The 15,940-nt window shown below is 45.6% G+C and overlaps 1 protein-coding gene across 2 annotated transcripts in view; it reads right to left on the reverse strand.

Moving 5' to 3' along the window:
* The window catches only part of KRT222 (keratin 222), a 78,132-nt gene that overhangs the window by 50,942 nt on the left and 11,250 nt on the right, over window positions 1-15,940 (reverse strand). For both annotated transcript variants that reach the window (XM_077252426.1, XM_077252425.1), the window contains one exon: window positions 9,452-9,683. In XM_077252426.1, the coding sequence (XP_077108541.1) occupies window positions 9,452-9,664 (213 nt within the window). In that variant the 5' untranslated portion in view covers window positions 9,665-9,683. The remainder of the gene's footprint in view (window positions 1-9,451; window positions 9,684-15,940) is intronic.

Here is a 15,940-nt window from a genome sequence, read left to right on the forward strand (position 1 = left end):
GCACTGTTATGGACTGGTAATTTAGGAGCGACATGCGACTAGCTCTCAGCAGGTGGTAACTATACAGACCGCAGTTCCTGATCTTAACACAACACTAGCAGTAGCCGTGGGATATTCCTGTCACTCCCTGGACACCTCGTCACAGCCGGAGAACTAGCTGCCCCTAAAGGTAGAAATAGGAAAGCTATCTTGCCTCAGAGAAAATCCCCAAAGGATAGGACAGCCCCCACAAATAATGACTGTGAGAGGAGAAGGAAATGACATACGTAGTATGAAACAAGATTTAGCAAAGGAGGCCACTTCTAGCTAGATAGATAGTACAGGAAAGAACACTGTGCGGTCAGTAATAAAAACTAGAAAAAGTCCACCGCAGAGATATGCAAAAATCTCCACACCTGACTAAAGGTGTGGAGGGCAAAATCTGCAGCCCAGAGCTTCCAGCTTAGCTGAATAGATCCATACTGATAAGCTGGACAAATGAGCAAAACATAGAATGTGCTGAACAATAAAGTCCACAACAAGTGGACTGCAAAAGGACAAGCAAGGACTTATCTTTGCTGAACTGCACAGAGTGTCAGGGAAATCCAAAAGAGCAGTGACTCCAAGCAGGAACAATTGGCAACTGGCATTGATTGAGAGATAAGGCCAGACTAAAATAGCCGAGCCAGAAAGACGATCAGTGGAAGCAGCTGCTGATGCTAAATCCAAGAAGCAGCTATACCACTCAAAACCACAGGAGGGAGCCCAAGAGCAGAAATCACAAAAGTGCTACTTACAACCACCGGAGGGAGTCCAAGAGCGGAATTCACAACACCACACTGTGTGAGAAAGCTATTAACCTTCATATTAACTCCATGACAATGGGTATTCATGATGCCCGTGAGTTTCACTTAAAATTGACCATTAAACTTTAATCTCTGCTGACTACCAGCCCCCCCGCACTCCTTTTGCCCTGTACCCCAATAATTACACAACAAACGTCCGTTTGGATAAATTGGCCACAGCAGCCTTTTTATTAACATTAAAACATAACAGTTTATTAACATTAGAACCCCAGTGAAAGGTGGTCCTCGAAGCCCCAAGAATCAACCAACTTATATCCAATTTCCATAATTTGGCCTCCAGGTCGTGTCCTTGCCTCTAGCCGCTAAGCACCAGCTCAGAGACGCTTAAAGACTCGCCCGGCCAATATCCGCCAAAATCCCAATGCCCCAGTCTTCTCGACTGTATAACCACCACTTACCATTTAATTCTCTAAGCCACACCAGGGGGAGTCCAGGATCTCACACATCCCCCCCTTCCATGCCGCCATTTCTTATCACCACCAACTTCGAGGACCTCTTTCCCCCCCCCGCCACCAACACCAATGTACTGACTCCTCAGACATTTGTGTCCCGCCACACCAGCAGCCCTTTCTCGATACCCTCCTGTACTGCTAGACACCATAAGTCCAAGCCGATGGCATTCAAATGGACACCATCCTTTCTCCAATACTCGCCTGTCCCCGACTCCAAATCCAAATGGCGAATTACAAGGGCCCCGTTCCGCACCATAAAACGGGACACCGCCCTGTTAACTTTTATTCTGGCCCTGTTGATACCCTTTACCGACCGTGCCCCGAACCAGACTTTTCTAGGAACGATATCCGACCATATTACCAACAAGCGCGGGAACATAGCCCACAACCTTAAGACATCAAACTTAATATCGTTGATCAATTCTTTACAAGGGCGTTTACCAAGATCGTTGCCCCCCAAATGGATCACCAATAAATCCGGCACCTGGTCCAAACGCCCAAACTTGTGAAATTCCGGCAGAAGCTGCTTCCAGTACATTCCACGTTTACCAATCCAACGTATGACTGCCGAAGACTTTTCCACACCGAGCTGTCTCCCTTCAGGGCGAACGGCCGCTCGCACCGCTGCCCAAAAGACGAACGAGTGGCCCATAATCCATGCGAGTAAAGGCCTGTTCCCTGAAAAGAAAAAAGACAACAAACCAAAACATAATAACCGCGAAGCACAACCCGTTCAAATCAACTCCCAATTCAAAAAACACCCTTCAGACCAAGGACGGGCGAATATACGACCTAAACCTGCCGGATTCCCAACGGCCGATCCTTCGCACTACGTCCTCCCCTAAACCTCGTCTGGCTGCTTCCGTAGCTTCACCTATTCTGAACGAATGCCCCGAATAATTCTCTGCCGAAATGCCCCCTCGCGTCAAGCAGCGCTTAAATATAGTAACGAACTGATATCGAGATAAAAACGACCCATCTCCGTGCAACAACAATGGCTCATCATCCCAGACCTCTCCCTTTGAAAATTCCCTAAAACATAATACAGGGCATAACGGGGAACCCACAACCTCAAAGAGCACAATTTTACACCCTTTCCCGACCAAATCCGTTTTCGATTGACGCCGCCAAATCACCAACCTATCCCCGTGCAAAACTACATCCCGGCCCAGCAATCCCCCTTTTTTATGCCTGGAGGGGCTGACCAACTCACCCAAACGAAAAGCCCCAAAAAATGCCAGAGCAAATGCCAGCTTAAACAGGATAACCTCCGATTGGTTAGAACAAACCCCTGGCAATTGTTCGCCTATCCGCAGTAAAATCTCATAAGAGACAGGGCGTTGTCCATCTAAACTTTTCCAACCCTTCCGCCACCCTTTCATCACCTGAAGAACCATAAATGACTTAGTCACGTCACGTAACCCCCTAAATTTAAATCCAAATGCCAAACCAGCCAAAAATTGATTAACCTTAGATACCGACCATCCTGAATCCCATTTCTGACCCAGGAGCAACAGCAATTTTTCGTCGTCGTGCACGTCTGTGTCCAGCGACGACCCCCAATCCACCCAAGTATTCCATGCCTTAACATAGTGTGACCAAGTCCCTGGAGCCAGTGACATGGACAATAACCCTCTTACTGCCCCAACGGAAGCTTCCATAAGTCCTCTGGGCAGAACACTCGCATGAGATCCACTTGAGACACGACATCCGGAACCCGATCCCACTGTGAATGAGAAATAGCGTGAGAAACCAACGAGTTGTTAAACGGCCGGAATTCAGCAGTGACCCATAAATTACACCGTAGACCCAACCAAACCATATGCTGCAAGACTCTTAGCAATGCCGGATCTGCGGATGACAGTGAATTTATTGCTTACGCAGCACCCTCACATTCACAACTAAAACAAATCTTCGTGTTACGAACTTCCGTTCCCCATAAAGATAAAGCAACTGCAATGGGGAACACCAAACACAGCAATCGATTAGCAAAAAAAACGTTGCCAACCCACGACGGTGGCCACCGACATGCTAGCCAACTCTCTTTAAAGACCAAATGAAAACCGTGCTCGTCCACCGGGCCGATCGCAAATCCCAAATCCTCCGCATGCACTACCGGTGCGATCCATAGCGACCTCCCATTATATGATTCCAGAAAAAGCATCCAAACCTTCAGGTCATCTTTCAAGGCCCTCCGAAGCCTGATAAAATGTGACGGGGCCCGAACTCCTACTGTAGCCAAGGACAACCTGCGACAAAAAGCCCTACCCATCGGCATGATACGGCATGCGAAATTCAACTTCCCTAGCAGTGATTGAATCTCGCGCAGCGTTACCTTTCTTAGTTCATAGACTCTCCTCACCTCCATTCTCAAACCCGCCAATTTGTCATCAGGCAAACGACATACCATTGCGCCCGTATCAATCTCGATGCCCAAAAAACTCAGACACATTACCGGACCAACCGTCTTGTCAGGAGCTAACGGAACGCCGAACCTTCTCGACGCACTCTCCATTGAGTGAAGCAAAATTGAACAATCCGCGGAATGCGCTGGACCCACAAATAGAAAATCATCCAGATAATGGATGCAGGTCCGAAGTCCAGATACATCTTTCACCGTCCATTCCAAAAACGTACTGAACATTTCAAAATACGCACACGATAGAGAACAGCCCATCGGCAAACAACGATCCACATAAAAACCCCCGTTCCAGAAACACCCTAGCAAATGCAAACTATCTGGATTAACGGGTAACAAACGAAACGCAGCCTCAATATCGGTTTTAGCCAACAAGGCTCCCTGCCCACAATGCCTAACCCATTCCATAGCTGTGTCAAATGATGTATAAAGAACCGAGCACAGCTGTGGGTCAATTCCATCGTTAACCGACAAACCTTTTGGGAACGAAAGGTGGTGAATTAGCCTAAATTTGTTAGCCTCCTTTTTGGGCACTACCCCCAATGGGGACACTCTCAAGCCCTCCATAGGGAGGGACTGAAATGGGCCGGCCATTCTTCCAAGTGACACCTCCTTGTTCAACTTTTCTGTTACTACTTCAGGAAATTCGTAGGCTGATCTTAAATTCTTTTTGGACAACTGCACCTTAACGTCCACAAAAGGCATTGAAAAACCATCCCTAAAACCATTTCGTAAGGTTAACGCTGCTTTTTTATCAGGGTATCTATTTAGGAACCGTTCCATCTCTGCCAGACGCACTGGCGTCACCCCTTTTATCAAATCCGTCTGACCCTTTCTGCTTCCCTCCCTTAAAACATCTTGCTGCCCCGTGATTACCTCCACATGAGGAACATTCGTGCTTAAATTTGCACTTTGCCCCAAACCTGCAGGTCCCTTCGTTAAAAGCGAAACACAGTCCCCTCTGCATGACCACCGAGTGCCCTGACTGTCCTGAACCCCCGGTGCCTCCAAGAAATTACTGAGTTCCCTGACTTAACCTGACCGGTGCTGTCACCCTCATCCACAAGGAAATATCCTTGTGGTCCCACCGGATATTTGGACGTACCGCTTTTCGTTGGCGGAATTGCTCGTCATATCTAATCCAGCCTTGGCCCCCATAAACCCTGTAGGCCTCCCCGATGATATCTAAATAACAAAACAAGGGGGCACAAGTCTCCAGCGATTTTTCCCCTATTACGCTAGCAAAAATTGCAAAAGCCTGTAACCAGTTAGAAAAAGTATGTGGGATCAACCTAAACCGTCTCCTCTCCTCATCCTCCTTTTTAGAATCATCCCTACGTGCCTTATCTAAATTGAAACGCTCTAACGGGAGCAGGGAAAATATTTCAACGTACTCCCCTTTCCAAATTCTCTCTTTCACTTCAGGTTTCAAATGTGCCCCCAAAGGCCCCTCAAAACATACGTACACCTCCCCTCTAGCCGAATCATCTACCCGTACCGACTCGTCTTTTTCTTTTTCCCCACTTTCCACCGATGCCGTGATTGCCTGCTGCAACACCTTGCTACTTACCACCGATGCCACCCCAGTCGCCAATGGAGCCCCCAGCGAAATACTAGATCCTGACCTGAATGAGTCCCCGACTCCCTCCGCCTCCAGGGCCCCCCTCTCTCTAACATTACCCAGCCACGCTGATAACGGCGATGATTCAATCTGTCTACCCCTCGTCTCCCACATTTGGAATAAATCCTTTAACCCTTGCATTAAAATACCCGCACCAAGACTAACCCCCCCCACGGGAACCTCCCCTCTACACAAATCAACATTAGGGGCTAGTGATGGCATTAAAGAAGAAAAGACGGCACTCTCACCTGGCTGCCTGGGTGCTGTGTTCCCAGCAGCCGCTGATCCTGTGTCCAGATGCGATCCGTCAGTTTGCGGTCCTCCTTGATGGTGCGGGCTCGCCGTTTCACGGGCTTCCAAGGGCCAGTCTTGAGATGCCGCCGCGCTGATAGGACCCACGGAGTGGTCCCGCTCCACGGATGGGGGCCACGGCTGTTCAAGGCGCGCAGCGGGACGACCCTGCTCCGCTGACCTGTCCCCCCTTGATGAATCCTCCCCTCTGTGCTCTAGTGCCCTCAGCCCCTCTGTAGCCCACATTACTCCTGTATGCCCCCCCCCCCCCTGGCTAGATCCCCATGAGACTGGAGGATCTCCAGCGCTTCCTGCACTGAAACAGTTAATATCAGCAGCAGCCAGTGAGTGGGCGGAGCTAAGCCAGCGCCCATCACTGACTGCTCTGCGTTCTGGGGCCTGTGCTGCTGCCGCCTGGGAGCCTCTCACATCACGCTGAGCGGCGGCCCGGATGGATGGGCTCACCGCCCCTCCTGCACCTGGCTCCTGTTCACCGGCCGTTCCCGGTAAGTGTGCAGCCCTCCCACGCCGCACCGCTGGTGGAGGCGCCTGCCGTGCAGGCCCCCGCCCGCTCCTCTGCACCAATCGTCGCTGCTGAGCCGGGCCCGTTCCTGGCTGGGCACCGGCCGCTCCCCTACCCGGATCCTGTGGCGCAGACGTTCCTTCAGATGAAGGGGAGGCCGACACCTCCCCCCGCTGCAGGCCCCGCCGATTTGTGTGATTCCTCCCAGCTCCTTGGCAGTGCCTGCTATAGCCGCGGCTAGCTGCTGAAGCCGGAGGGTCCCCTGAGGGGCTCCTCATACAGCACCGGGCCCTGGGGGTGATCTCGGGGCTCAAGTGCTCCGGAGGCTGAGACCTCCGAGGCCGGCGGCCCTCAGTCAGGGAAGGAGATGACCCGGATCCCCCTTCAGGAAGCAGGCCTTGTAAGGACGCCTGCAGCCAGCCTGCACCCCTGGTTCTAGCTGCATCACGGAGGTGCTGTAAAACTGCTTCCACCTCCATTATCTCTAAACCCACAGAGCTTACTATCTTGTTCAGAGGGGCACCAAAATGGTTGATCCTCTAAGATGGGTGCCCCCTTTTATAGTCAACCCCCCCCATCACCCACTCCTTCCTGCCCATTTCACCCCCAACCAATCCGTAAGCCCCGATTCAAATAATATCCTCTCCTCACTCCACATTATCGCCCCCTCCTTTCTGCTCACTCCCTATAGGCCCACTCAACCCTGTCATGTCGTCCTCCCTTAAAGGCCTGCGGCCTAGTCCGTCCTCACTTATCTGCAGATTAATAGGATTAATTTGCATGACAGGTTCCCTTTAAAGGGACTCTGTCAGCACAGAATGACTGTTCAAACCAAGTACAGGTGCTCGTTGCTTAATGGCGGTACCAATCATTTGTATGCATTTTCCCACCTGCTTGTATTCCATCTATCCCCACCCTGCTATGGCTCTATGAAGCCAGAGCTGTTAGTCAAAGAAAAGGGGAGTGGGGGGTGGAGATTGAGGGAAAACAATCAAGTGGGAAAGTGGAGTTAAAGAGGTTTTTCTATGAACAAAAGTACATTTTAATCAACGGATCTTGAAATAATAATAAGTTCCACAAATGGATGTGTTTAAAAAAAATATCCCTCTGCTGAGATAATGTTAGAAATGTGCCCTGCTGTGTACTGTGTAATGGCTGTGTCTGACTTACAGGAGCATGGTCTGATCATACCACAGCTCCTGGGCGGGGAAGGAAGCTAAAGAGAGTATACAGACAGGACAGAAAAGGGTCACAGCTGAGTCCCTTTAACCCCTTAACGAAGTTGGGTGTAATAATACGCCCATGTCGCACTCTCTCCCTTTGATGTGGGCTCCGGCAGTAAGCCCACATCTTTCCCAGCTGTTTTGAACAGCTGACATGTGTTAGGGGTCGAGTTCCCACCTCTGCACAGGGGGAATCTCGGGCCATCTCTGCTGCGGTTTCCCATTCTTCTTCTGCCGCAGTGGAGCCTGCTCAGCGGAGACGTCGGTCCCAGCGTCTCACTCAGTCTGACTCTGTACAAAGAGTTACTGCTGCTTTTCCTGCTTCTGTCATGGAAGTCAGTGCTGGGCAGCGGCGAGCAGACGCTTCTGGGACTAAGTCCTGCTTTTCTCGTTCTGAGCATGCCCAGAGTAAGATCTCTCAGTGGAGATCGAGGGTCACATGATCAGATACTGCAGCTAAGGCCATTGGTCCTTCAGGAAGGTCCTGTAGGTGCTCACACTCTGTGGCAGCCTCTCATTGGTCCTTCTAGGAAGGTCCTGTACGTGCTGCAACTATTTAAGGCTCGCATGGCCGCACACCCATGCGCTAGTATTGTTCTATGTTATGTGCTTTGCGCCAGTGTGGTCATGTGAGTTTGTGTTCCGGGACCCGGCTGAAATAAGCCCCTAGAATGCTGGCACCTCCGGAGAGGAGGTTTTGTGTGAATGTATTCAGGGACCTGGCTGAAATAAGCCCCTAGAATGCTGGCACCTCCGGTGAGGAGTTTGCATGCATGACCACTGACTGCTCTCAGTTGAGTAGTTAGCCTGTGCCTCTGTGAAGTCTAACAGGGTGCAGTGCTTTGAGTTTCGGCTACTCTGTGAAGTAACAGGGTTAGCTCATACCGCCATATAGTTCCGCCGTTTGCAAGCAGCAGATACTCCTGCACGGTGGACCCCGGGCTGCGAACGCATCTATTATAATAAAACCTCTATATTTACTCGGTGCGTTCCGCTAGCCCTAACAACATGTGTCTGGAATAGCCGTGGGTGGAATCACGATCCACCCACGGATATTAACCCGTTAAATATCGCTGTCAAACACTGACAGTGACATTTAACAAGGACTTCTGGCAATCGCGCCAGAAATCCACCCATCGATGACCCCTGTCACGTGATCACGGGTCACCAATGGGTTTGCATGACAACCAGAGGTCTCCTGCAGACCTCTATGGTTGTCACTGCCGGATTGCTATGAGCACGGCCGTTTGTTGGCGCTCATAGCAAGTGAGGTATTGTGCTACATCTGATCATGGCCTGGGGTTATGGCAGCTTCTAGTCTCCCATGGAGACTATTGAAGTATGCCAAAAGTAAAAAAAAACATTTTTAAAAATATAAAAAGATTAAAACAATATAAAAGTTAAAATCACCCCCTTTCCCCCCATTTAAAATAAAACAATAAAAAATCAAACATACACATATTTGGTATCGCTGCATTCAGAATCGTCCGATTTATCAATTAAAAAAAGGATTAACCGGATCACTAAACGGCGTAGCGAGAAAAAAAGTCAAAACCCCAGAATTACTATTTTTTGGTCGACGCGACGTTGCATTAAAATGCAATAACGGGTGATCAAAAGATCATATCTGCACCAAAATGGTATCATTAAAAACATCAACTTGGCGTGTAAAAAATAAGCCCTGACCCGACCCGAGATCACAAAAATTGGAGCTGCTACGGGTATCGGAATATGGCGCAATTTTTTATATTTATTTACCGTATTCATTTATTTTTTGCAAAGTTTGGAATTTTTTTTCAACACTTAGATAAAAAAGAACCTAGACATATTTGGTGTCTATGAACTTATAATGACCTGGAGAATCATGATGGTCAGGTTTAGCATTTAGTGAACCTAGTAGAAAAGCAAATAAAAGAACAGCACTTGGAATTTTTTTCCCGTTTTTCCAGTACGAGAGAAAGAGGGGAGTGAAAAACGAAAACACAAAACCGAAAATACATCCGGTCATGAAGGGGTTAAGGTTCTATTTAATATTGATCTTAAAATTTTAACATGAGCAGAACCATGTAATACTCACAGACTGGATGAGATCTTGGCTTTCTTTTTTCTTCTTTTCCCAGGCAGAAGTGTGTGGTTCACTTGTCATTACCTGCCTGTCAATTTTTTTGTGCAATTCAATATTTGACTGTTCCAGGAGATAACAATGCTTCATGAAATCAGCAAGTCTGTCATTCAGCTGTCTCATTGTCTTCTTTTGATCAGATGATGGGAAACCATTCTCTGTTGACATGATGACAGACTCTTTCAATCTGAAATTCAGATGATTCAGTGTCAAAAATGAAAGAATAGGAAATAAAGGGTTTATTTAGTTGTTTAATTCAGAAATATTTCCTTGTATCTTATTATGGAATGTCTTCTGCTCAGAAGAATGGTTAGAGAGCGTCTGTCCCTCTGGAGAACCTGTCCTTTTCTGCATTACACAGACAAGCCATTGACTTGAATAGACATTACATAATGCTACTTTTCTACTGCGTTGACCCTACAGAAAAAAAAACCTTGCTTCAAAATTTTCCTACAGATTACTGCAGATCCCTGGGTTCTCAACAGAGGTGACCCTTTGTAATCAGCTTATTGCCAATGGTCCTTTCTAAAGGTGGCCAAACACCTGCTTGACCAGTCAGAATATGGTGGATCAATTCTCCATTGGATCGTTTGTACAAACTGTTGCTTAGTTTGGTCGCAGAAGAAACTTGAGAGTAAATTATAAGGGGTAATTCAACTTTTATCTACACAGAACATGAGGTACATGCATCAGCTTCTTAATACAGCATAACAGGAAGTCTAAAGGATCTTTTTACCAGACAGAAATTGAAACCAAAGTACAACAAGTATATGTGTTACATTCAACTAAGCATATAACAGTAACATAGCCATCTACTGTCAGAAAAGTGAAACTCCTCCTGCACACAAATAAGTCTGTATCTGTTGCATATCTGCCAACACAAACAACCCGTACTTCAACATTCCAGACATAGCTGGCAGATAAAAAAGTGTAATACTTTTATACTATGCGATAAGTGGCTTTCTGAATTGTCCGATTATGCTATACATCTAAATTCAATCATTCATTGCTGAAATTTTACATCCAGGCAGATCAAATTTTTGGCAAGAAAAGTCTGCCTTCAGTCACCACTAACAATCATTAACGTAACATTATCAAATCAAAATGGTCAAAATCACTAATTTTGGTTGATTTTCATCTTACGTGTAAAGGCAGCTTAAATTCTTACCATACAGCATTCTGTGCACAATCATTATATGAAGCAGGCTCAGGAGCTGAGCCCGCTCCTTGTAGTGCTGTGTTACAAAGTTGTCACCCGACAGTAGCTTATGTGATCATAGTTAGCGAACTCCTATTGCTTCAGTTTAACCTCTTAAATGTTGCTGTCAAAAGTCACCATGGTATTTTAAAGGCTTCCAACATGGGGGCCATCACTTCTGACAACTATCGCCATCCAGCGCAATATGACTGCACATTGAAGACTCTAGTGTCTGCCTTCTTAGAACTTCTGTTGCAGGAGTTCATAGGAAATCAACAATTTCACAATGCTCTGCAATATCATATATTGCAGCATATTGAATAGGTGATCAAGTGAGCTCAGGTTCAAGTCCCCAATGGGGACAATTAAGAGATGTAATACAGAACATAAAAATATTAATTTTAGTATATACATATACATATATAGGTGTCTATTATATTATATAGAATCATTACAAACAGAGTGATCTATTTCAGTGTTTATTTCTGTTAATGTTGATGATTATGGCTTACAGCCAATGAAAATCCAAAAGTCATTATCTCAGTAAATTAGAATACTTTATAACACCTGTTTTGTCCATTCTGCAAATGCCTGGGCATGTTCCTGATGAGGCAGGGGATGTAGTCCTGAGGGACCGCCTACCAGATATGGATTAAAGCATCGGTCAACTCCTGCACAGTCTGTTGTGCAACGTGACATTGGTGGATGGAACAAGACATGATGTCCCAGATGTGCTCAATTGGATTCAGGCCTGGTGAATGAGCAGGCCAGTCTATAGTATCAATGCCTTCCTCATGCAGGAACTGCTGACACACTTCAGCCACATGAGGTCTAGCATTGTCATGCATCAGAAGGAACCCAGGGCCCACTGCACTTGCATATGGTCTCACAATGGTCCTGAGAATCTCATTCTGGTACCTAATGGCAGTCAGGCTACCTCTGGCGAGCACATTTAGGGCTGTGTGGTCTTCCAAAGAAATGCCTCCCCACACCATTACTGACCCGCTGCCATGCTGAAGGATGCTGCAGGCAGCAGAATGCTCTCTACGGCATCTCCAGACTCTGACACGTCTGTCACATGTGCTCGGTGTGAACCTGCTCGCACCTGTGAAGAACAGAGGGTGCCAATGTCGAATTTTGGTGTTCTCTGGCAAATGCCAGTCGCCCTGCACGGTGTTGGGCATTAAGCACAACACCCACTTGTGGCTTCGGGCCCCTATACCACCCTTATGGAGTCTGTTTCTGACAGTTTGAGCAGACACATGGTTGTTGTGGCCTGCTGCAGGTCATTTTGCAGGGCTCTGCTACTGCTCCTCCTAGGTACGATCATGCTGCAGGGTTATTGCCCTCCTAATGCCCCCTTCATGTCTCCTGGTGTACTTGCCTGTCTCCTTGTATCTGTCCATGCTCTAGATACTGTTCTGACACAGCTACCCTCCTTAGTGTCACATTGATATGCCATCCTGGATGAGCTGCACTACCTGAATAACTTCTGTGGGTTCTAGACACCATCTCATGATACCGTGTAGTTCCTTTAGGGGTGAGAGCAATTACAAAATGTAAAAGTGACGAAAACAACAGACAAAAGCCATGAGAACAGAGAATTGGTCTTTCGTCACCCCCTGCAGAATCTGTCTTTTATAGGGGTTGTCTAATTGCCTATCATTTCCACATGTTGTCCATTCCATGTGCCAGCAGGAGAAAATTGATTCACAGTCAGTGTCACTTCATAACTGGACAGTTTGATTTCACAGAAGTGTGATTAGCTTGGAGTTACATTCTGTTGTATAAGTGTTCCCTTTATTTTTTTGAGCAGCAGAATATAAAAGTTTAGATCAGCAGCACCCTTTTCCCTAAACGTAAATGGCGAAATGTTGAAAAATAAAACTATAAAAATATTTATCTCATAAAGTGAACACTGATTTATCAATTGCCCTAAATGCCACAAGAAGTTATTAAAACACGGTATGCACCCCAAAATGGTATCAATAAAAAATACAGCTTAACATGCAAAAAATCCCTCATATCGCTCCATTGACAGAAGAATAAAAACAATGGCTGAATTTATGCATACAGTGTTTTGTAAGAATAAAATAGTGTCTTTTATCCTACTTCTGGACTAACTCTACATTCTATGGGAGTGAGGGTACCAATTTAGTATCTTTCTTCTGCAATTCAATTCTAAAAAACAGTGGAAAATGTAAGGAATACAAGAATGCAATCATTCGTAAATCTCTTATAGACATAGTTTAGTTACAAACTGTGATTACAGACAATCATCTCTGGAAGTATTCCTGAGCTCATGCAGTGATTTGCATGACCTGATCATGCCTTATTTTAATTCAGTGCCACCTGAGGGCCCAAAGATTACAAACATCCAACATTGACCATCGGTCTTGTTTGTTGTTCACATGGATTTCTCCAGAATCTCTGAATATTATTATATTATGTGTTGTAAATGGTATGATATTCAAAGTCTTTGTAATTTTACTTTGAGGAACATTTTTTTATATTGCTCCACAATTTTTGGGGACAGTTGTTCACAGATCATAGAATGACAGAATGTTAGATTTGGAAGGGACCTCACGTATCATCTTGTCCAACCACTTGCTCAATGCAGCGCAGGATTCACTCAGCTTTGTGCAGATCTATGACCTTGTCCCTGACATCCTTATAGAGCTCTTTGGTCTTGCCCATGTTGTAGAGGTTAGAGTCTGACTGATTAATGAGCCTGTGGACAGGTGTCTTTTATAAAGGTGACTATGTAAGACAGCTGTATTTAATGCAGGTAACGAGTTGATTAGGAGCGTCTAACTGGTCTGTAGGAGCCAGAACTCTTAATGGTTAGTAGGGGATCAAATGCTTATTTCTCACTGCAAAGTGCAAATACATTTATATAATTTATACAATGTGATTTTCTGGATTTTATTTTTGATATTCCATCTCCCAATGTTAAAATTATAGACAGCTCATGTCTTTGTTAATGGGCAAACTTACAAAATCAGCAAGGGATCAAATATTTATTTCCCCCACTGTATTTCCTTGCATAGAACCAGGTAATACATTGCGTACCTGGAGGTAGACACATGTGGTGTCGAAACATGTCGTCCATAAGGGATTGAATGTATGCAATATTGTTACTGAAGAAATCTGGAACTTTTTAATGGAATAATAAAAGGTATATTTTACCCTACCATTGGACTGATCGCTGGAGAAAAAAAAGTATATATATATATATATATATATATATATATATACAGTATATATATATATATATATATATATATATATATATATATATATATATATATATACATATATATATACAGTACAGACCAAAGTTTGGCCACACCTTATCATTTAAAGATTTTTCTGTACTTTCATGACTATGAAAATTGTACATTCACACTGAAGGCATCAAAACTTTGAATTAACACATGTGGAATTATATACTTAACCAAAAAGTTAAAACAACTGAAAATATGTCTGATATTCTATGTCTGATATTCTAGGTTCTTCAAAGTAGCCACCTTTTGCTTTGATGACTGCTTTGCACACTCTTGGCATTCTCTTGATGAGCTTCAAGAGGTAGTCACCGGGAATGGTTTTCCAACAATCTTGAAGGAGTTCCCAGAGATGCTTAGCACTTGTTGGCCCTTTTGCCTTCACTCTGCGGTCCAGCTCACCCCAAACCATCTCGATTGGGTTCAGGTCTGGTGACTGTGGAGGCCAGGTCATCTGTCGAAGCACCGCATCACTCTCCTTCTTGGTCAAATAGCCCTTACACAGCCTGGAGGTGTGTTTGGGGTCATTGTCCTGTTGAAAAATAAATGATGGTCCAACTAAATGCAAACCAGATGGAATAGCATGCCGCTGCAAGATGCTGTGGTAGCCATGCTGGTTCAGTATGTCTTCAATTTTGACTAAATCCCCAACAGTGTCACCAGCAAAGCACCCCCACACCATCGCACCTCCTCCTCCATGCTTCACGGTGGGAACCAGGCATGTAGAGTCCATCCGTTCACCTTTTCTGCATCGCACAAAGACACGGTGGTTGGAACCAAAGATCTCAAATTTGAACTCATCAGACCAAAGCATAGATTTCAACTGGTCTAATGTCCATTCCGTGTGTTTAGCCCAAACAAGTCTCTTCTGCTTGTTGCCTTAGCAGTGGTTTCCTAGCAGCTATTTTACCATGAAGGCCTGCTGCACAAAGTCTCCCCTTAACAGTTGTTGTAGAGATGTGTCTGCTGCTAGAACTCTGTGTGGCATTGACCTGGTCTCTAATCTGAGCTGCTGTTAACCTGTGATTTCTGAGGCTGGTGACTCGGATAAACTTATCCTCAGAAGCAGAGGTGACTCTTGGTCTTCCTTTCCTGGGGCGGTCCTCATGTGAGCCAGTTTCTTTGTAGCGCTTGATGGTTTTTGCAACTGCACTTGGTGACACTTTCAAAGTTTTCCCAATTTTTCGGACTGACTGACCTTGATTTCTTAAAGTAATGATGGCCACTCGTTTTTCTTTACTTAGCTGCGTTTTTCTTGCGATAATACAAATTCTAACAGTCTATTCAGTAGGACTATCAGCTGTGTATCCACCAGACTTCTGCTCAACACAACTGATGGTCCCAACCCCATTTATAAGGCTAGAAATCCCACTTATTAAACCTAACAGGTCACACCTGTGAAGTGTAAACCATTTCCGATGACTACCTCTTGAAGCTCATCAAGAGAATGCCAAGAGTGTGCAAAGCAGTCATCAAAGCAAAAGGTAGCTACTTTGAAGAACTTAGAATATAATACATATTTTCAGTTGTTTCACACTTTTTTGTATATAATTCCACATGTGTTAATTCATAGTTTGGATGCCTTCAGTGTGAATGTACAATTTTCATAGTCATGGAAATACAGAAAAATCTTTAAATGAGAAGGTGTGTCCAAACTTTTGGTCTGTACTATATATATCTACTATATAATTGTCTAAGGGTCACTTCCGTCTGTCTGTCTGTCCTTCTGTCTGTCTGCCTGTCTCGGATATTCATTGGTCGCGGCCTCTGTCTGTCATGGAAATCCCGCGTCGCTGATTGGTCTCACCAGCTGCCTGTCATGGCTGCCGCGACCAATCAGCGACGGCCATAGTCCGATTAGTCCCTCCCTACTCCCCTGCAGTCAGTGCCCGGTCCATACTCCCCTCCAGTTACCGCTAACACAGGGTTAATGCCAGCGGTAACTGACCACGTTGTACCGCG

The sequence above is a fragment of the Ranitomeya variabilis genome, chromosome 4 (genome assembly GCF_051348905.1).
Source record: "Ranitomeya variabilis isolate aRanVar5 chromosome 4, aRanVar5.hap1, whole genome shotgun sequence".
NCBI lineage: Eukaryota > Metazoa > Chordata > Amphibia > Anura > Dendrobatidae > Ranitomeya > Ranitomeya variabilis.